Raw genomic sequence first — 23,507 nt, 5'->3', positions numbered from 1 at the left:
TCTCTTAAATCTGGTCTTTGGAATTTATCTTTCCCTCATTTTTCTGGGCCACCCCCCTTGGATAACCTCCCCCTCAGAGGCCCTTCTGGTGGTCCCCAGGGACTCCACCTTTGAGAGCCACTGGCCACAAGTTCTCGTCTCCCAGAGCCCTCGGGAGTGGAGCCAGGTTTACCAAAAGCCCGTCCCGTTTCCTGTCGTCGCCATTTAAGGAAGAAATGTCTTTGACCACGCACAGGAGGCTGAACCGGCAGCCTTAGCGAGAGTCAAGTTTACACGGGAGTCAGCCATGCCGATCAGAAAAAAAGGTGAGTTGCTCTTCCAGCGTCAGACCCCCTAAATGTGTACAATATGGATGCTGTCACACCACCAACGTGGCATTTGCCAACAGTTTATAGTAACAGTCTGAACTCAAGCTTTTGGTCCATTCATTGCCCACAGAATATACATAGACAATACGGCCAAAAGTATGTGGGCGTTACTCCACACACACACACACACACGCACACACACAGTGGACGAGGCTCCCGTTGACATGAAGTCAGCTCCATAAAGAAACATTTTTTCCCCCCTAGTTTGGTGTGGAGGAACTTTTGACTGGGCCCGCGCAGAGCCCCTCCCTCGTCCAGCACCTTTGGGATGAGCCAGGTTCCTCAAAAACCTGGTGGGAAATCCCGAGACCAGGAGAATTGGAGGCTGTCAGAGCTGCACATTAATGGTCCATGGTTTTGGAGTGACATGGCAAACTGTCACATATGGCTGGGAGTGCTGGGGTGTCCACATACTTTTGGCCCTATATTGTGTATCATCCTCTGTCCTTTTCTGGTAAACTATGTCTTTACTCATCACCAAACACCAAAGCTGGTCTTCTCTGCCCCCCCCCCCCCGCCCCTTCCTCTGCAGACACAGCTCGAGCCCTGGGGCTTTTGGAGGAGTACTGCACTAAACTGAGGAAGCCGGAGGAGCAGCAGCTCAAAACTGCCATTCAGAGAGTGATGGGGATTTTTAAAAGCAACCTGTTTAAAGCTCTTCTTGGTAAGTCAGTGAATCATGGCCGAGTCCGTCAAGCACCTGGTACATTCTGCCGAGCTCATACCATGGTGGTTTTAACTAAACCAAGGACGAAACTGTGAAAGGCACGCAACCTTTCATGGGCGGTCACACCATGACTGCAGTCTTCCTAATGCCCCCACAGGAAGCAAACTTTACACATTACATATAGGCCAATTTCAAACCAGCCTCAGCAACACACAGAACACTACTACAGGAGGAGGAGGAGAGAGCTTTATAAGTGTGTCTCCTGTATGAAACCAGACTGTATCCTCATCGGGCTGCGTTTCATGAACTATGATAACGCACGGCGCTGCTTTGCTCTGCCCACCGAACGAGTGTTCGACTCATGCTTGGAACTGTTCATGGGAGTCAGCTGTCGCATGTTAAACTGTAGCCGTCGCCGTCAGCTGACTGAGACTCCAGTCCGCAGTGCAGTTCATACACTTCACGCGAACCCAAATTAACACTGAATCACATTACAGAATTTCCATAAAAAGTTAAAGGTTCTATATGGAGTTTTCAGAGCGAGCCAAAACAGTAAAGTGACATAAACTAGCTTACCGTTTTGCAATTTACTTCATCAGCTAACTTCAACGCGGGATCCATGCTAAGTTACAGCTAGCTGGCTAACCTTAGCTTAGGTTAGCGAGTTGTCCACCCCTGCCTTGCAATCAACACCCATTTTGCTTTGTACCACTACGTCATTTATTGTTGGCTAAAATCAACGCCGTTTGTCATAAAACATCAGTTAGCATCATGGATCACATTAGCTGGTGGAGTAATGTGGCAAGCTCGCCAACAAACAGATCCACTCAGACAGTATTTTGCTAGCCATAATGTTAGCGAGCAAGCGAAGGTTAGCCCGCTAGCTGTCACTCACTGCTTGGTATCGTAAGATGACAAAGTGATTTGCATACGGCAAGATAGCCAGTTTACCAGCCAGATTAGCCCCGCGAGTCTGGATGGATTAGCTCACTCAAGACAGTATTTTGCCACGTTAGCTGGCTGACAGTTCGTCCGCGTTGGCAAGCAAGCTACTTGGACTTTGTGTCGGGCTCTGTGTTTTGGCGGGTGGCGGGCTTTTGTTGACGGCAGCAGACTGTGCTGAACGTGGAGGGTCTCATTGGGTCCATCTGTGCATGCCCCCCCATATCTGTCTGTCTCTCTTTTTAAGGAGTCAAGTTAAATCAGGTGAACAACTTTAAAACTCACCGTCTATAGTATCGGCTAAAAGCTATAACCAAATCACTACATTGTAATGAAATACGACCTATTGTACACAGTGATTATTGCACAGCAGTGGTAATGAAAACTAGACCCACGTTCTTGTGACTTGTCACGTTGACAGGAGCACTCTCAAGCACCGAGCTAAAAATGTCAAAGTGTTTGCCGCTGATAGACATGCTCAAACCTTTTCGTGAGTACATGTCAACAAGTGTCAACTTTGCGGGATGTTTTGATAATTAAGGCATAATTAAGACCAAAAGAGAAGCTCAGTTCTGCCCCAAACTCTGGTATTCATGTGCAGCGCTTAGCCTGCATATAAATACACCCCCAGTTCAGGCAGATGACTGAGGGATGCTGGCAGTACAGTAGCTACTAGGTTTTACATCATGTGTAGCAGCTGTCTGGCTTACTTCCCCATTTACCATAAATAGAGTTTATTTGGCCGCCCATACTAATATATATTTTCGATATTTTTATTTTAGTTCTGCCAGGATATTTCATTCCAGTGCTATTTTGCTGCCAAAATCCAATGCTCAGAGCTCATTGGAGCAAATCAGCCTGTGTATAAACATAGACACTTGTGCCATTTGTGATCGCGCAACTGTGCACTAATGAGTTGCCACTTTTTCAAGTTCAAACGCATGAGAACCACCGTGGAATTTGTTTGAATTCATGTCCTTTCCATTCGTAACCTCTTATATTTTCCTTATATGTCCACACACCACCCCTCAGAAGGTGGTGGTGTCATGATTATCCGTGCAGCATAAGCTCGATGTTTTCCCTCCGTTTTTTGCTTACGTATTGAACAACAGTAGGCTGATCATCAGAGTGACTGTGCACTTTACTAATAGCCCCTCGCTGGAGCACAAGACCTGTTCCGCCTATCCACTGCTGTGTGTAGTGTTGAATGTGAACAGATCATTACTTAGCTTTGTCTGCTAACTCTTTTAACAAGTTACTATACCACAATGGGAGCAAACTGCTTGGCTATTGAGTACAGTTTCATAAGTAAGTTAAGCCAGGTCATAAACTAGGAATTATTTGAAAAAAGTGACCCCCCCCTTCCTCCTGCATTTGCTAGACTATGTAGAGGATGTACTGTAAATGCAGTCATCATCATAATGTGCTATATAATATGCCTGCTTTTAGAGTGCACTTGCACTTGGTCAAGCTATAGGGCTCTCCATGCTACTTAAAGGCTCTGACCACCTTCCTCTGTGAGGGTTTGGAATTGTCATTTCCTAAACCGAAACCAACCGCTGGACCACATACACTGGTCCCATCATCATGCGCACTCATGACAAGAGACTTAAGGGACGTTGGAAAATCAGCCCAACCTGGTATCAGAGGATGTGGGCAAACCATACGTTTACACCACTGGCCACAGATCTTCGTAAAGCTATCGGAGTTTGGCTTGAAATAATTCTAATACACAGTGAAGCTTATATTGTTTTCCTCCTTCTTGTACCAAAGAAGAATTTCACAATGTATTATCTGGAATTTCTCTCTCTGACGGATAAATAAAAAACAAAAAACACACACAAGCACATGTGGAGTGACGTACTTAAAATGACTGAAAGTCACATTTAAGTATATTTGGACAAAAATTAGACAACTTCATCATTATCATTGTCATCACTATTGTTGCATGGATCTGACACACTGCAGCAAGTGTTGCAGCCGGGGCTGAAGCAGCGACGTGAGACAGATACGGCAGTAGGACAGCGGTCTGCCCGTGTAACCCAAGACGCAGACCGTCTCTCTGTTCTCTGCTGGGCTGTGTGCTGCGGTCAGGAGGAGGCTTGACGAGGAGGTAAAAACACGCGCCAAACGGTGACAAACAACATGCTTGATGTACTTGTCCAAAACGACTCGCCAGTCAAGTTGTGAATTTTAAATGAGCCACATCTGTCCTCTGGTCAGCCCCGAGTGGAGATGCTGGTGTTCCTCCGCTTCAGTGCCACGCGGGCTCACCTAATGCTTCTTCGCAGCTCGATCCAGAGCTTTTGGTGTCCATATACTTCACTTTAGTTTGACTGACATCCCAACTCTGCATGTGGCTCACAGCCCCAAGCCCATTGGTTCTTACTGTCATGAATCCTTAAAGATATGTCAGAAATATGTACATATATACAATTTACAATACAATCACATCAGGGTGACAATCCAAAATAAGTATTTTCTAGATGATAAGCCCCTTGAGGCAAACTGCGACTTGTGATATCAGGCTATATAAACAAAATTGACTTGACTACTTGATGAATATTAATCGTGTGGACAAACTGCATTATGACGTGTGGATTACATTTGCTAATCTTTCCCAGCGCTTACGTAATATCCTGCAACAGATGTTCTCCAGGAACATGCTCACATCTTGGACTGACAGTGCTGCATATAAAAAAAAAGAAAAAAAAAAGCTGTCATTCCAAAGTAATATTGATGATTAGTCAACTAATGTCATTCATTCATCAGAGCCCAGTGGTTGTCATCAGGATATATTGATTCAAGGCTTTATTAGTTAGCCCAGTTGTTACGCACACTCGTCGCTACTCGCTCAACAAAGGCGGGCCTTTAAACGGTCTTACCATATTCCTTTGGCAGCGATGAGGAACAATATAGGCCCATGCGACGCAATCAAACACAGTTACCACTCCGATGGAATAAATGCCTCCTGAAATAGATGTAATCATCTTACAAAGCATTAGGTGCTGTCTAATCTGGTCAGTGGCGTGGGCGCCCCGGCTAAACCCCATCGCTGCAGAGTGGATCCGTGCGTGGATTAACCCATTCATCATCCCCACTACTCCTCAGTCGCTCATCTGCCCAGTTGAAGGACTTCGTGCTTGCTGCGATTCACGGAAGAAATAACTTGTTACTTACTCGAGCTGAGCCCAGCGTTCTGTCGGGGTGCTTTTCAAGGTGCTCATGATTTCCCAACGCATTTTTGATTCTCAAGTCATCATTGTCTTTTTAACATACTGTAAAGTGCAACATATTAGGGTTACATGGGCCCCATTTCAATAGATTAGTTTGAAGTGCATGTTGGCTTGTACACTTCCATTCGTGGCCTCTTATAGATGTACTAAATTGTTTGAGAAAGACGAATCTCTCCTGACTTTGGTGATCCTTCATCAAGCGCAATTGTCAGGTTGAAATTCCCATTTGTCCAACCCTTTGGGTTTACGACCAAATGCCTGCAAAACTAATGACATTCGCATTAGCCTCATCTGTACCCTGTGGCTAGTGCTAAGTAGCAGATGTTAGCTTGAGTACACGCTAAGCTAAGACAGTGAACATTGTACCTGCTAAACACCAGCATGCTAGCGTTGCTATTGTTATTGTTAGCACTGCGTGATAAAACCCCGCATTCATTTGAATGGGGCCGGTCTACAACAGTTGAACCTGGCTGAACTGCTTTGTTGGATGGCCGCAACCCCGCCCACGCAGCCCCATCCACTAGCATGGCCGGAGACTTTTTGTCCAACTAAGGATCGGCATCAGCCCCGATACCGACCTCATGAAGCAGATCGCGCCACCAAGTGATGAGTGATCAGTGCCAAGTGCGTGCTCATGGTGGGAAGTGTTGGGTCTCTGTAAATGATATTATAAAGAGTACGGTGTCGACCTGCTCTACAGTGCATCCGGAAAGTATTCACGGCGCTTCACTTTTTCCACATTTTGTTATGTTACACCCTTATTCCAAAATGGATTAAATTAATTTTTTTCCTCAAAATTCTACACACAACACCCCATAATGACAATGTGAAAAAAGTTTTTTTGAAATTTTTGCAAATTTATTAAAAATAAAAAACTAAGAAATCACATGTACATAAGTATTCACAGCCTTTGCCATGAAGCTCAAAATTGAGCTCAGGTGCATCCTGTTTCCACTGATCATCCTTGAGATGTTTCTGCAGCTTAATTGGAGTCCACCTGTGGTAAATTCAGTTGATTGGACATGATTTGGAAAGGCACACACCTGTCTATATAAGGTCCCACAGTTGACAGTGCATGTCAGAGCACAAACCAAGCATGAAGTCAAAGGAATTGTCTGTAGACCTCCGAGACAGGATTGTCTCGAGGCACAAATCTGGGGAAGGTTACAGAAACATTTCTGCTGCTTTGAAGGTCCCAATGAGCACAGTGGCCTCCATCATCCGTAAGTGGAAGAAGTTCGGAACCACCAGGACTCTTCCTAGAGCTGGCCGGCCATCTAAACTGAGTAATCGGGGGAGAAGGGCCTTAGTCAGGGAGGTGACCAAGAACCCGATGGTCACTCTGTCAGAGCTCCAGAGTTCCTCTGTGGAGAGAGGAGAACCTTCCAGAAGGACAACCATCTCTGCAGCAATCCACCAATCAGGCCTGTATGGTAGAGTGGCCAGACGGAAGCCACTCCTTAGTAAAAGGCACATAGCAGCCCGCCTGGAGTTTGCCAAAAGGCACCTGAAGGACTCTCAGACCATGAGAAACAAAATTCTCTGGTCTGATGAGACAAAGATTGAACTCTTTGGTGTGAATGCCAGGCGTCACGTTTGGAGGAAACCAGGCACCGCTCATCACCAGGCCAATACCATCCCTACAGTGAAGCATGGTGGTGGCAGCATCATGCTGTGGGGATGTTTTTCAGCGGCAGGAACTGGGAGACTAGTCAGGATAGAGGGAAAGATGAATGCAGCAAAGTACAGAGACATCCTGGATGAAAACCTGCTCCAGAGCGCTCTTGACCTCAGACTGGGGCGACGGTTTATCTTTCAGCAGGACAACGACCCTAAGCACACAGCCAAGATATCAAAGGAGTGGCTTCAGGACAACTCTGTGAATGTCCTTGAGTGGCCCAGCCAGAGCCCAGACTTGAATCCGATTGAACATCTCTGGAGAGATCTGAAAATGGCTGTGCACCGACGCTTCCCATCCAACCTGATGGAGCTTGAGAGGTGCTGCAAAGAGGAATGGGTGGAACTGCCCAAAGATAGGTGTGCCAAGCTTGTGGCATCATATTCAAAAAGACTTGAGGCTGTAATTGCTGCCAAAGGTGCATCAACAAAGTATTGAGCAAAGGCTGTGAATACTTATGTACATGTGATTTCTCAGGTTTTTTATTTTTAATAAATTTGCAAAAATCTCAAAAAAACTTTTTTCACGTTGTCATTATGGGGTGTTGTGTGTAGAATTTTGAGGAAAAAAATGAATTTAATCCATTTTGGTATAAGGCTGCAACATAACAAAATGTGGAAAAAGTGAAGCGCTGTGAATACTTTCCGGATGCACTGTATATGTAAAGTAAAGAGATGACTTCTGTTGTGATTTGGCGCTATGTAAATACACGTTTTTAATGACACCGCAATCTCTGGCCTGATGCCACTTTACATAAAATGACCCCAATGAGTTCCAGTATTGACTTATACCCCTGTTGAGGCATCAGAGTATTTGGGAGAGAAAAAATTAGATCTGTGAATCCCTACTTTTAGTCCAACATGATAAGATGCTGATGAATATTTGAATGAGATTTCTTAATGGCTTTATGAACACTCATTTGCTCTGTCTCCTTATTAAGAGGTTCGTAAAGCATAATTAAAAAGTGAATCATATGACTCTTTTTTTTTAACACGGACAAGAAGCTGCCTCACGTAATTAGAATGAAAGATTGTTTTGTTTAACATGATATGGAGACTTAACGGGGAAAATAATGAAACAAAGCTGTGTCCAAGTTTAGGAATACAAAGTTGATCTTTGCCCCAATGGTGAGTTTAAAATGCAAACAAATTCATGATTTACGCTTTGGGTTCATGTTGACTGTTAAAAAAAGGTTGAATGTGTCGGACTTGGTTTTAGGGATTTGTTAGACGTTCAAATACTAAAATTCTGTTATTATTATTGGGGAGATTCATTGTGGTGGTGGTGGTGGTGGTGAAGGATGGTGCGTTGTAGAGACGCTCTTTCCCAACTCTTGTTGATGTAAATTGGAATGAAAAAGGCCAGAATCAAAAAAGTAGATCATGTTTTTTCTGAAACCAAACGTGGTACTCTTAAAGCTTTAGTATTAGTCACGTAATTACCGTAAAATCAGTCAGCAATCAATGTTCATTCAGGACAACGTATTTATAATGTCACTCTTCTGCCTGCTTATGCCGGCCGCTACTGTTTCGCTTTGTTTTCCTGTGTTTAATATAAAAACGCCAGTCCCTGGTTCACACAGTATATCAGCTGCCGCGGAAATGGAAAATTTCTTCCTCTTCTTCTGCACGAGCGGCAAATTGGCCCTGCATATTTTGGCACCGAACACTCAGCAGTAGGTAGACCTCACGGTGACGCATATGTTCCAAAAGCTGTGCTGCAAAGCTGTGTGTTGCTGTGCTGCAAAGCTGTGTGTTGCTGTGCATTCAGGAAATTGGACATTTCATAATTAGCTGCCTTGCGTTTGTTCATTTTGGGATGTGCACGCTTGTATGGCTGGCTTTTGTTCTGGTGGCCGTTTGCTAAAAAAAACAAAAAAAAACACCAAACAGTGGCTTTTTGACTACTTTCGAATGTGTGTTTTTTTTAAGAAGTAGAGCTGAATATCTAGTCTGAATGAACTGAAAGCTCAGGTGGGGTTCATTGGGTCCCGTTCTCATAACCCGTTGTCTGCGCACAACCTGTCAGCGTCTGATGGACAAAGGCAGGTCGGTCCTTTTTGATAGGAACGTGGGTCTTTTGTGGCTCTGGTGTCAGGGAGAGACCCCGTCCTGGGAGGCTTCACTTTCTCTAATCTACGCTCAGTGTTAATTGAATCTCTCCCCGGCAGACTGGTAATACCAGCGGGAGTTCACAATCGGGCTACAGAAAAAAAGTGAGCGAATTGGGGCGACCACACCGAAACTATTCACCATAATATTACTCTGTCTGCCATTGTTTATTGTTTTGATTCAGTACTTGGGTTGCGATATCAGAGGCTATTGCAGATTATAAAAGACATTATAAGTCACTGCCGTTTATCCTTTTCATAATATGGCTGCTTAATTGGCATATTTCAAATGTTCCAAGCCATGTCAAAGGTTTCGAGTGTCATCGGTAGGTTTTAAGGGTTTCATGCGTACTTAATGGATTAAAGGACTTCTGTAGGGCTTTAGACCAGATAGATCATCTGTTGGACCAGTTCTTAAGGTCAGGGCACATTTAAAATCATTTACTACTGTTTGTATATCGGGGGCTTAACAACAGCGCACATGTGAGCTTCATTTTAACTAAGCTATCGCTTCCACACTGCCTGGACTACTACCTGCAGAGTGATCATTTATTTCCACATGGTTCCACAGACTCACAGTGTGCTGTTGGTGATGCTCAGAGTCAGAGAATAATCACAGCCCAGTATGAATTGTTCTAGAGAAGGCTGCCATCTTGTGGAAGAGAGAGAGTACTTGTAATGAATCATGCTATGATGGCAACAGTGGCTGTTGGTTTTCCATGTTTTCCATCTATATAGCATCAAGCCTCGGACGTACATTCAGAAGAGCGTTTGCTTTGAAATGCTCATCAATACAATAATCTTCACACAAATCTTCACAATTGTTAAACAATTCAAGCATTTTGAGCAGGCAATCTCAATATATTTTTTTGCAATCTTACAATGTGGACAGGAGAACCTTTCCACCCGTAGTCAGATAGTCATCATTTATTTATTTCTTTGAAACCTCAAGTGAATCTCAAATATAGTAGTAATAATGCATTTTCCAAAACGGGCAATGGCGTGCTTAAAAAAACAAACAAAAACAAAATGTAAATGAAATAGGACTGAGACAAGCTGTAAGGAGCAGCACAGCTCAGATACCTACACACTGAAATCCCCTGAAACCAGTGGCCACAGGAGCATATTAATGTTGGGGAAGTGTTATTGATTGAGTTTATGTCACAGAAAACTCCAGGCAGACAAAGGAGATGGGAATGGAAGGTCAAAAAAAAAAAAAAAGGACAATGAATGAAATGAAATAAGGAGAAGCGCCTCATTTTCAAATTTTCATGTATTATCTCCATATTATATGATATATGTGGATATTGGGAGAAAAAGGGTTAGGGTTAGGTTCCCCTCCATTCCCCTCCATCGACAAAGAAATGTTGGATCCGTCCTCGTGTTCATTAAGTATGGCAGGCGCAAAATTACCATGGCGACCACTGTATGAGGGAAATGTGTTGCCGCAGAGACAAGTCAAGCATTAGTTACCCGTGCCCACGCAGCACAACGCCTCTCTCGGCAAAGTTTCAGGCCTCCAGGTGCGTTTTATTATTCACCTTCTCCGCTTGAGTTTTGACATTCAAGCCCTAAATTGAGGCGGTGTATTCAGGGATGGGTGGCATACATGCAGATTGTCAGAGTATTCTTAGGTGAAGTTGGAGCCCCAGAAGAGGGAGCCAGAAGACCGGGCTTCCTGTCGTTTACCTCCGGCTCCACCGCGCCGCACCTTGAGTCCCAGGTTTTTTTTTTAATGACAGTCAGTGTGAGGCAGGCACGCGGTTTAGCCCCACGTTTCACCACGTAATAACAGATGTTGTGCGTCTGGTGTGCACACTGTCGTCCCACGCGCGTGTGGTGTGTGAGGTCATTAAGACACCCACCCACTTGGCTGATCCCGCCGCAGTGGACCCGGCTTCACCTCAGCCTCGTGGCTGACCCCGCTGGAAATTTGCAGCCCCGCATGCATAAAAGCCATATGTTGCTGTTTTCAGGGCGGGGGGGAGCGTGTCGGCATGCAATTAGCATGAAGCTGTGGGACATGATTCATCAGTTACTGTATTCTTCCACTGTTGAATCTTGTTGGCTCCCAAATATCTGCCGTGATGTTCGGGGGTTACTTCTCAGTCAGTGATATCTATCTTTAACTGCCATTGCTTTGGTCATCAGCAGATGGAATGTACAGTAATGCAAAAGTCAGTGTGTGTGATTAAAAAAGAGGTTGCAACTAAGCATGGACCAGAGCAGGACGGGCGAGTAGGAGGGACAGATTCATTGGATGATATTAGCTTATTGCAGCTACAGTATATTGGTATCGGCGCGTATGTTGGCCCAATAAATAACAAGGAATTGCGCTGCAGCAATGCCGAAGACAAACCCGAAAGCCAAAGGCTTGCCAAAGTCTTTGACCCCCCTTTTATTTATCTTTTATTTAAAAGGCCGCCCCGCAGGACAATTTTAAAGCGTCACAGGTTTCATGTCATAATAAGAAAATATTTTGTAAGAAAAAGTATCAGCAGTCCTGTAATGCTTGAAGAAGTTCCTTGAAGTTCCACCGTCCTTTAGGTTGTCAATGTTTTTTTTCTTGCGGTGCCGAACACTTTATTCGTTGTCCTATCGGTTTTAAGTTGATAGGTCCCGGCCCTTTTTCTAAACTTCGCAAGTCCCGATCCCCATCTGTCTTGGCATTATGGTGGATCTGGCTATGTTTGTGACAGAACATCGCCGATGTCAGGCGAGACTTGGCTAAACCACGTTTTAATACATGGCGGCATGGTGGCGCAGTGGTTAGCACTGTCGCACGGGAGGTAAAAGCTGGTTAGAGCGGGTTGGGGGTTCGATCCCCGGCTGCTCCCGTCATGTCGAAGTGTCCTTGAGCAAGACACTGAACCCTAAGTTGCTCCCAATGGAGACCAGCACCTTGCATGGCAGCTCGGTTGCCATTGGTGTGTGAATGTGTGAGTGAATGAGACTTAGCTGTAAAGCGCTTTGGGAACCGTGAAGGTTGAAAGGCGCTATATAAGTGAGATCATTTACCATTTACCATTTACAAGCACAGCCGTTTCTACAAAATTACGAAATTGTGAAACAAAACTAGGTGGTCTTGATCCGGGCCTGATTCGGGTAACATTCTTCCTTGTCGTGACTCGGTCCGGAAGCATGTGGCTTTGCAATAAGAATACTGAATGGAAATCACTTGTAACCCAAACAAATCTGGTAACTTTGAAGGGGGTTGAATACTTTTACAAGCCACAGTACTTTTGAAACAGTGTCGCTTTAGCTTGCAACTAGTTCAGACGTAGTAAAATATCCGCAATACGTGTTGCACATGTTCTAAAACGTGACATCTTAAACATTAATATTAAACAAGATCACATTTTGAGTTCGGATGCATTAAGAATGACGGCCGGGTCACATTTACAGTAGCCATGCGAGTCAGCATTCCCGACAATAATGTATAATGTATAAGCTGGCGACACAGGCTGTAAGAAATTCACTATCATGCTGATAAGAAGTCGAAACTCAAAGTCATCATTATCCTCCAGTCTTGTTATGCACAATGTGTTGATGATAGTGTACTCACACAGTGCCAGTGATTTCAGTGATCCCAGTAATTTGCAACACAATTGATGGCAATTGCATTTCATCGCTGTCTTTCGTCAAATAATACGTTATCGGCTTATGTTTTCCCTTTATTGTCAGCCACTCTGACATCTTATATATCCCATTCTTTTTTGTTATGTTTTGTTTTTATTACTGTCACTCAGCATTAAGTAGATTTCCAATTTCTCTTTTTTTCATACGCAAGCGCTCCTTTCAGTTTAAGGCTCAACTTGCGAGAGGGGAGTTTTTGACTGAAGTCTAAGGATCCAGACACTCTTAAGCCTCCAGTCTCAGATGAATTGGTTTCGGAGGCAGATGTCACTGGGTGTCATTTGGGTCTGGAGAGCAGTGGGAGTTTGGCTCCATACGATGCTCTGACAAGCTTGCAGGAAGACCAACAAGCTATTAAAGGATATTTCTTGCTTTATCGCAACACGGATCTCACTTTTCATAGCTTTTGGCCATCATTTATATCGTGTTAATTGTTAAGATCCGGAAACATACCATTTAGCCTAACTGCGATTGAAAATAGAACATAGGCTTTCGTATGTTGAACGAACCTGCTTGGCCCACTGACTCCAGCCAAACTTTAAATTAGCTAAAAGCAGGACTGTGCTATCGATGGAATGCCGAAACCAATTTGCGAGTCGACGTTAGCTAACTTCCAGCTAACCAGCTAACGTTAGCTTGCTGATAGGACGGGACTTTTCGTGAAGGAGCTCGGATGAAAGAGTCTGCTCCTCTAAGTGTAACGTGGCTATCAATATTTTGCATTAGCCCTGTTGATTTTATTATTTGGGATGTAGTGGAGGATAAATGCACATAAAGGCAGTTCATCCACCTGACTTAATCATAGAGGTAAGGTGGTGCAGACTGTCCAGAATCTCACAGTGTGATTTCAGAGTTTACCAGTTAAAAAACCCCAAAACAAAACAAAACTACTGCAGTTTCTCACAGGTACTGACGTTTGGGAAAGTGCACTTGGTATTTGTTTCCATGGAGATGCCATGAGCAAGGTACCTGGATATGGCTTCGAGAAAGTTCCGACATATTCACTCCACCCAACCTCCCTTTCACAGAAACCAAGTTTATGTTTTAAAGAGGACCTGTTATGCTTTTCCTTATTTTCTGTCATATATATATATGATGTTACAATGTCAGATATTCCTATTAAATGTCGCCAAAGTTGCAAAATAATGAGGTAAACGTATGTAAAAATGATCCCTGTGAGCCAAAAGCTCAGGCTGCAGACTGCTCTGAACGCTATGTTTCAGTTTTTTCAAGCACCGTGTCTTTCTGATGTCAGATAGGCACGGATGTCCTTATATGGTATCTCTGCTCCAGGCACAGACCAGATGTTTATGTCTATGTCAATGTTGCTTAGTTACGTTAGGTTCACAGTTTGCCGTTGGAAATTCTTCCAAAGACTTCCGCAAGTTGGCCGGCCAATCAGAAGAAAGTGGGCTGTGAACCATGCAAAGCTACTCTAGTGGAGTCACTAAATGAAAAATATAGAGCTGGAAATGAGCATAATAGGTCCCCTTTAAAGGGGAAAATAAATAAAATAAAATCAAGAAAATAGAGCAATATGGTGCATTCAAGTGTTAACTTCATCTTTCAGTCATATGTTTTTTAATCCTCTTCAAATTGGAGTTAAACCTGAGTAGAGTTGTCCGTCCACTCATGCACGGTCCCCGCGCACTACAATACAGTTGTAATGCTGTGTTATAAATGTTGCATATATGTTACTTGATATGTTATAGAAACGTTCACTTTCAAATTTTCGTTACTTTCGTAATGTCTTGTTTACTTTTACAAAAACCAAATAATAATATTCAATCTACAATGACATGAAAAATATATATATATATAATATTTGGGAGTTAAATTCCTGGACAAAACCACATCCCTGGATGAGCTATACATGATTTATATACGTGATTTCCTCGAGAGAGGTTAGAGCCGGGAAGGGGGGGGGGGGGGGGGGGGGGGGTGAGCAGTGATGTATTACCAGTAATTGGTAGCCTGTGTGTGTGTTGGGAGATAGAAGAATTAGCTGGCACCTTAGTCACTGTGGAGGAGGGCTAGCCGTGGGGAGGGGGGTGCAGCTGGAATAATCGCTCCTCCAAAGAAGCTGCACAAGAGCCATCGCTGTGAGCCCCAGCCCACTCCACCCACCCGTTACGTAAGCATGGGGGGGAAAGGGGGGGGGGTGCAGATCAGCATTGTGACAGCGTGCTTGCGTGTTCGCTGCAACACTGCTTTGTGTAAGTGGGATTTTGTGCTTGTTGAAGGAAAGCTACCAGCAAAGGCGCATGTGGAACATATGTGTCAAAGAGGATGCAGATGCTCCTCGGATCCACTGCAGGGTTGCCTTGGAAACGCAGGAGGAGCGAGAGCGGCATGCAAACAGCCACTGTCAAGCACTTGAAAGCGTTGTGACCAGAGAGTGTAAAAGTGCCTTCAAGTGATAGTGGCAGTAATGGAAATTTGCTATGCGCTGCACGATGTATGTTAGTGTTACCAGAGCATTCCTCAGAAGATGCAATATGCTGCACTACAATGAGCTGTCTCTCTCCATTTAAACTCCTGGCATTAAAATAGCTTTATAGCAAAGAAAAACTGTATTTGTAAAATGTATTTACATTTAAGTACATTTTACTCAAGTCCAATTCTGAGGTACACTCCATACAACAATGTAGTCCTAGTGCAGGGTTCCCTGTTTCCCTGTGTTTCAAGTGTTACCTGTGTTTTTGGACACTGTTTCTTTGGAATTTGGATTTGTTTGCCAGTTTTGGCCCTTGCCTGCCATCCTTGTAAGTCTTTGTCCCCCTGGATTTGCTAACAAATCCCCTGCACTGCATCTACTCTGCCTCAGTGTGCACATTTGGGTCCTATTCCTCGCGCTCCTTTGCTGCCCTGCCCCACCAGCCCCAGGCACTATTTTGCAACGGCGCCGCCGCTGCATCCTGGGCTCAGCGCCGCCCCAAGACGACTGTGATTGGTTTAAAGAAAAACAAAAGAAGCCAGAGCCAGAACGACGATGGGTTGAGCCAGACCTTTTCTCCAAAGCGTGGAGATAAGTCTGGCTTTGTTAGACTGTTAAGGGCCGTTAATTATACAAAGCTACTCTGGTGCGGCCCCAGAATGAAAATATAGAGAGGAAATAAGCATAATAGGTCACCTTTTTAAATTTCTCAAGAACAAAAGCCGAAACCACTGGTCTGCCAAAATCTTCGCAGCTAACAAACAAAGGGTTAGCGTTGCTGCCAGCAAACGTTTGTACGTCTTTGTGGCTTAATTTTACTACTAAAGGTTTGTAGCTAATCACATGTCATTTTTAAATAGTAAATCACTGAGTTCTCATCAGGGGTGCGACCAAATGCGAACGCGCCATTTGGATATGCACGGATCAATGTGCTCCCCATTGCATGTGTAACCCTCCCCCCTTTTTAAGACAAATTATGCAGCTATCGTGGCCTGTTTTTAAAATTTTTTTGTCGATGGCTCATTTTTCATCCTAGACGCTTCAGACCTTATACATTTAACCTGAGCCTCCTCCCATTATATACCTAGCTCTTAAAGAAACCATGCAATATGGCCCAATGCAACTCTTAACTCTTGTTGTTTCCATTAACAGTCACACAGCTTTTATTTAGACTCAGTTTAGGCTGAATTAGTTTGAAATAAGCCCAATATCTCATGCCCAAACAGTGATGACGTACTTTGCAGCTGAGCAGTGTTGCTCGTCCGTGTTGAAAGAGCAGACTTGGCCCTGCTGGCTGACAAAAATACCAGATTGGGATTTTTTTTGTTTTTGTTTTGGTCATTGTATTTTCTGATAAAGCCTATGGATTAACAGCTAATGCCAAGGGGCTTACCGGATACTTGCACTGTTAGCATAATTACACGATTAAGAATTTTAGCAAAGCACAATTTGTCCTTGTTTATATAAATAGCCGAATTTCCGGGCTATGCACGAACCTCATCTCATTCTGACGGGCGTCAGAAATTGACCTGCTGCGTGAAAAACGTAAATATAATGCGACGCGATGACACTGCGGCATCGGCGGAGGCTCGCGCCCTGAACCGAAAATGCCGGTTGCCAGTCTGTCGCGGGCAAGGCTTCACACCTCACATGTTTTTAAGTTTGGAGAAGCGTGCAATGGGAACAGTGTGACCGTTGACTTCACTTGATGCCAAAAGTGAATGTTCGCCGCAAGTTTCTCCCTCATGCTGCCTGGCAGGCCTTTTCCACAAAAAAAGTTGGATTTCCTTAATTATACCTAAATCGCCACTGAAAAAAAAGAAATTCTATATCCATCCACCAATAAGACAACAAATTCCTCCTTTCTCCTAATGACTGTTTCACTGGAGCTGTTCCTTTTCCTTTACAGTAGAAATGGAAGCACTAAAAAACAAAAAAAACAAAATGCAAATTATACCACTGTTTTGTTAAAAGATCAGGCCCTTTTCTCTGTTTTCATATCATTCTAAACAGAATGTCTTTGGTCGGACAAAATGAGCATTGATGAGACCACCTTCGGCTCTGCGAAACTGTGGCTTTTCACTCTTATTTATTTATTTGTTTCTTGTTGACATTTTATAAATGATAAATGAATCCCTTAATTACAATAATGAAATAAACCAACAGATTCCTCCATAATGAAAGTGATGATCTTGCACATGTGCTGCACTGAAGGAATCTACATGCTCTTTAAGTATCTGACGTGCAGTTGCGTGGTACTTAAAACACTGTGATTGGAAAGGGGGGGGGGGGGTAAGGTCATTGAATGCAATGGAAGGGAGCAGGCAAGCTTCTGTGTCTAGAGGATTAGGCTCGCTGTGGAACTCGCCACGCCAGACATCTGGTCCCCCCCACCCCCTCCCACATACACACGCACTGTTTCGCGGGACAGCAGCAAGTGCAACTGCAACATGACCGGGAGCAGGGAGGTTTGACTTGCGCTCGTGAGTTACTACTCTCTTCTCAACAAAGTGAAACTACAAGCAAAGCTCAGTTTAGGAACAAGCCGCTGATGAGCACAGTGGGTAGTTTTGAGGGGCGGGGGGGGGGGGGGGTTTGAGCCCAACTGTCTAACGGAGACGGAGGTGAGCGCTGGTCTGCGCGTAATTCTGCCGTATAACTTTATCGTGTCTGGTGACGGCTAACGAGCCAAGTTTCGCACCAGCGCTAGCAGCGTGTTTTTGGATCGAGACCTATTCAAATGTAAATGTGTTTCTCTCATGTGCACTGGGTGAGGCACTGGACCTGCGCGGCAGATCAACTCGTTCCGGATCCGGGTGTTTTGCCAAAACAAAACGATGGCCGGCCCCGTTCTCGGGAGACTGGATGAGTGCCGAACAAGGACGCGATTGGCGTCGATGTAGTGGTGCGCCAACAGACTTGTAAATGCAGTGAGGCCGCTGCAGCAGCAGGTTGCTCTCTCAAAGTGCTAAAAGTGTGGAAAATGTGCATGCAGTTTGGTACGTTTGTTGCGCATGGCTGCGTTTTTGTTTGGTTTTTTGATGGCATCTATTCTTACCCCGGCCTCCCTGATCTGCTGTGATGCTTAAGACAGGGAGGCTCTGTCGTCATGGTAGTGTGTGACTGTGTTGGTGTGTGTGTGTGTGTGTGTGAACACAGTAGGACGAACTTCTGTATAGAGTTCATGAAGAGTTTCGGGGCATTTTGCTGTGGACATTTGCAGGTTGGTTGTTAATATTGCTGGTTATCCGTTTGCTCTGTGTAAACATGCTGTTAATACATTAAACTGTTATATCAACGTCTGCCTCGCTGTCTGAAATAACCTCATAATTACGTCATGTATTGTCAACAAAGGCTACTTTAAACAATCTCTAAAATATATATTTTCACCTTTGCTTGGGGGATCCAGGCATATTGACAGATTTAATCTACGACATCTAAACCTGAACATCAGTGTAACGTTAGGTTTGATTCTTGTTTTCACTTTGTACAGTAAGAAACCAGAAAAGCGGCCCTTTACACTGACAATTGGAACAAAAGAACAATTCCTTTACAGCATGGGTTCAATCACGGGTGACTCCCCTGGTGATGTTGCGACCTTCTTCTTTGCGGGATTTGCATGTTCTCATCCGCAGGCACGTCGGCTCCCCTCGCACCCTAAAGACGCGTTGAGTACGAGGCACACTTGATCCTACATGTGGAATACAAGCATGCAGGAGGTTGTGGAATGTCTCATCTAGCTGGAACTTTGTCCTTTCTCATTTCGGGAAATGATCGGTTTGGGGGGGCTTTTCTTGAAATTTGAAGTTGAAGCCAGAGATAGAACGGAGTTATATTTTGGTGTGTGTGTGGTCCTGTGCTCACAGCTGGCAGCATTCTGCATAGAAGTCCGGAATGGCGTTTGCACCAGCTATTCATAAATCCATTGCTAAGTTTGTGTTAGAAGAACTCCCTAAGTTCTTAGTAGCTACTAGCTTTTTTTTTTTTCCAAACTAGTGATTGATAGTGAAGTATTGCACCATTTAAAGTTAAAAGAGCGTCTTGGCTATTCAAAATCTCAGCGATGTCAGGAAACACTTGTCGCACCGTCCAATCAAAAGCAATCAGCTGTGTAAACAGGACGTCAGCACTGGAACAGCAATTTGTACATTTTAATAGTTGTTTTTGAATCCTTTTTTTTGTTTTTTTGCACAAATATATAAATAACATTTGTGTGAGAGCCTCAGCTGCCTTCACAAACAAACTTGAACATGCACATGTCATGGCGTGTGAATCTATACGTGGGACCTAACCTTAGGCCCAAGATATTCATTCTGAACTGTGAGAATGTCACCTCCATCATTTGATGGAATCCATTTCATACGTTGTATGCGTCGAGCAATTGTTGCGGTGCTGATTTAAACCGGTGTGAATGTGTTTCTTTTATTGGCAGTGAACTGTGTTGTCTGCGAAGAACATTACGTAATATATATATGTTTCCACAGATATCCAGGAGTTCTATGAAGTGACGCTGCTGAACACACAGAAGAGCTGCGAGCAAAAGCTGGAGGAGGTCAACCACATGGCGGACAAGTGGGAGAAGAGTGTGTCCATACAGAACTCTGAGCTCGCACACTCCGCCTGTCCGGTGGAGGAGGTGAGTCTCTTGACACAGCGCATCAGCCATGCCTGGACTGAAGAGTTACCTCTGCATGACTGGGTTTGTCATGCTGGAAGCCATTCAAGTGCAGGAGTGAGGCAGGTGGAGGCTGAGCGGGGGGGGGAGGGGGTCTCTTGCAGACAGCAGTGACAGTAACAGGCAGCAAAGCATGAATCAGCAGACATGCGGAGTATGAGGGTCAAAACAAACAACAACAAAAAAAAGCCTTTAAATAGACGGGCAAGTCACTGCGGGGAGACGTGCTGTCAGCTGAACAGCAAAATGTGATGCTTGACATACAGTGTCCTGCCAGGAGTAGTTGATTTGAATACAGCATCTTAAGTCACGGGCTCATTAGTCATGGAGATGTACATGAAAATGTCAACGTGCATATTCATGTGTAAAATTATTTGTCAGCTGCTGTTGACAACATCTGTAACCTGAGCTTATTTACCCCCTTTATGGCTGACTAAAGTAACGTAACGTAGCTATGGGTGTATGGGTGGGACCTCGGTACCCCCCCCCCCACCTTCCATACAGCAGTGGCCGTATCCAGGATAGTTTGGCTTCATTTTTGTGGCCGTCTTTATATATAGTCTATGATAGAAACCAAGAAAGAATGAGTGGCCTCTATAACGTGGTTCTTTATGCCTCTTAAGCTTGCCTATCATCATTAAATTACTCGATATGCTGTATGTTGACAGCAAAATGAGATGAAGCGATCTTGATTTCGTAACAATGGTGCACCCGAGTGCTGTAACCACCTCAAAATAGTGAGTAAATGTCATGACCAGAAAGATGTATGCTCACAATTTATGAACAAGCTGCATTATGTCCAGGCCGTAAGTTGGAGCCTTATACTACAGTATTTTATTGGTAGAGCCATTGGTGTTAGGGACGACAGTCCAAGGGTGTGTTTGAATGTGCCAGCAAACCAATACAGTGGAACAACAGTGGACAGAGAAACCTTATTACATAAAAGCATGTCAGTAGAAATGAAGGTGAGTACCTAACCCTACGATTCCTGGTATGATGCAGCTTTTGGTTTTTCTTGTCGGCTGAAGGCACAAGGCGTGTTACTAATAGCATGTTTGACTTGGAATGGGACCAGCCCGTTTGGTAATCCACTAGTAATCCTATTTACTGCGCAGTCAAACCTTGCATCATACCTGCCGTTTTTTATTCCTCCTGCAGTAACAGCAAAGAACTGGTTAAGACGGGACGTGGATGATACATCTCGGAATCAGATCCCGTGTGCGACATCTTCATGGCTTTCAAAATAGCCCCGAACCACTTTGCCATGGTCAGCCAGTAGCACCAGGGTAGGGATAAGTGAAGGGGATTAGAAGAGTCCTCAGAGACTGATGACCCCGGCATGAGGCCGTCGGTACCCTGCTGTTGCGTCCCCTTTTTGGTTACCACAATCAGCCCTCGGAAGATTAGGCAAATGTCCTGTCAAATAATGGAGGCGGCAGATGGCCCCATCCGAATGAATATACAGGGTCCGTATGGGTTATTGAAATATACAAACAACTGATTTGGCAGATTCCCCCCCCCCCCCACTAGTGTGCCTTACACAAGAGGCATTATTACACCTCCGAATGGCCACTTGGGGGCAGACGCGCTAGGCCAGCCATGAATAAATGAGTGAGAGTGGGGGACCGTGAGAAATCCCCAGCATTTTTTTTTTTGCATTTAAATGTTGTTTTATATAGTATTAAGGCGTATATTTGATGTATGATATTCTACCTGTTCAGTCAGTGCTTCAAATGTTCATCAATGTAACAGCATCGGGCAAGCCAGGAGAGGTTAATGGCTGCAATACATGCACTATACGGGGCTAGCAAGTCATTATTTCCAGGGCCCGATTTTTGTTGTGATATTATACACTCTTTATTCGTCAAATCGAGTGAATTAACAAAACGCTTGTGTTTTTAAGTCAGAACGGCTTTGCTGCTATAAATAGAGGGAGCGTTAAAGCGAGCCTGTGTGTGTACTAAAGGGGTTGTTTCAGTGTGCTGGGAATTTATTTTTGGTTTGCCACAGGGCGCATATAGGCTTACGCTATCTGAGCCTCTAATTAAAGACTTACCAAGGCAGCAGACACAGACTGACCAGCCAATGGTGACGTCATCTCTCGTGTCTTTTATATTAGACATATTTACCATATGCACGTGGTTATTTATTTATTTATTTTTGCATTAGGATAGGGATTTCAGTGCTCACTGTTACGGTGCACCAACCAACAATATCCGCAATGCATCCAGGCCATAAAACAGTCGGTGGGCTTGTGTCTTCAGGTGCCTTCAGGTACAGTGTGTTGCTACACTTTGAGCATGCCTGTGTGGAGTTACTCATGCACCCGATTGTTGTTCCCAGCAGAGGGAGCAGAGCAGCTCAGAACCCAGTGGGATGGAGCAGGGAGAGAGCAGCGCCAAGACCTCTGAGGTGAGTTATGTCCACACACTATGTGTCACGTCTTCACGGCTCGTGGGACCTTTTTATTCATTTGGGACCCAAGTCACCAGTCGTGTTTTTTCGCTACCACCGTCCATTTTCAGTCCGTTTCAGGTCCAGTGATCCCATTTTTGGATTTCACCTCGTCATCATCCACGGCATGGCAGAACACTGCAATGTAACGCAGCATCTGTGTAGCATGGACTACATAGATTGGAGTCCCTCACATGTGTGTACTAAAATTAATAACAAATCCCTACATTTTTATTGCTTATTTTAGGGCACTTTCTACCATTTTAGGAAAAACAAGTAGTGCCCCAAGACTAAATATAGTACGATAAGAAAATTGCAAAAATTGCAAAAGTGTTTGGTATCTATGAACTCATAAGAAGTTGAATATCAAGGATATACACATATATGTAGTGTAAAATATATTTATATATATATATGGAAGAAATTTAATAAACACAATTTTAGCATTTCTCTTCAAAAATCCTGACTTTGACCTCATGTAAATGATCTCACTCAAAGTGTTCAAAGTGTGCTGTTAGATACTCGCCAAAAGTACGTCTGCGCCAAATTTCAAGACTGAAGACCAATCAGAGCAAATATTGTGGCATTTTTCCTCATCATACCAACTGTAGTCTTCGGTCCGCAAATGATTCATGTGCATGAAGGCCTTATTTCGTTTTCATTTAGTTTCATTGGAGATCTGCTGGAGATCTGCTGCGTCTTTCTTTAGTCGCCGTGTCAGAAAATGACTTGGGAGAATGTGTCGGGGTCAGCCACAGGCCAGCTTCAAGGTGAAAAAGTAAAGGCATATCCGTCCCGTGGGCTGTTAGCACCGTCAGCGCTGCCGTTCACATTCATGGACGAATCCAAATTTGTCACACCTAGTCTGTGAGCCGCGGCAGCCCACGACAAAAGGAGGTTAAAGCGTTCCTCCTCTCTAATACAATAAGTCGAAGCTGCCTGAGCCGCATCGCCTGAAAAGATTAGCCCTGCTGCTCTGGCAGAGGGAGTCCGAGCCTGCGAATGTGTTCGGTGAGAGCGACGGGAGATCGGGAGTGTTCGTTCCACAAATGAAAGCAGTAGTCAAGGTCAAGTTCTGCAACGCGCCTCTTCACCGGGATGGCTCCAGGAAACAGGTACCAGGACAGTTTAGGCTGTTTAGTTCGGAGGCTTATAGTCTCAAGAAGTGGGGGGGGAGGTTTCAACATCGGAGGGTTATCAAGTTCACCTGGGAGCTAGAGCTACACACCCAGTGCTGCTGTGTCTCCTTTATTTACTTCAGCACTGTAATAAAGTTGCTGTACTTGCAGGCTGGATAAATGCGT

The 23,507-nt window shown here is 44.4% G+C and overlaps 1 protein-coding gene across 1 annotated transcript in view; it reads left to right on the top strand.

The window, feature by feature from the left end:
• The first annotated feature begins 286 nt into the window (after positions 1 to 286).
• dlg2 (discs, large homolog 2 (Drosophila)) overlaps positions 287 to 23,507 on the top strand; it is a 133,417-nt gene continuing 110,196 nt past the window's right edge. Inside the window, exons 1-4 of the mRNA XM_070917314.1 lie at positions 287 to 305; positions 901 to 1,032; positions 19,559 to 19,710; positions 22,096 to 22,161. Coding sequence (XP_070773415.1) covers positions 287 to 305; positions 901 to 1,032; positions 19,559 to 19,710; positions 22,096 to 22,161 — 369 coding nt within the window. The remainder of the gene's footprint in view (positions 306 to 900; positions 1,033 to 19,558; positions 19,711 to 22,095; positions 22,162 to 23,507) is intronic.

The sequence above is a fragment of the Enoplosus armatus genome, chromosome 13 (assembly GCF_043641665.1).
Source record: "Enoplosus armatus isolate fEnoArm2 chromosome 13, fEnoArm2.hap1, whole genome shotgun sequence".
NCBI classification, from domain to species: domain Eukaryota; kingdom Metazoa; phylum Chordata; class Actinopteri; order Centrarchiformes; family Enoplosidae; genus Enoplosus; species Enoplosus armatus.
The sequence above is the reverse complement of the archived record's forward strand: the minus strand, read 5'-3'. Positions and strand labels throughout refer to the sequence as shown.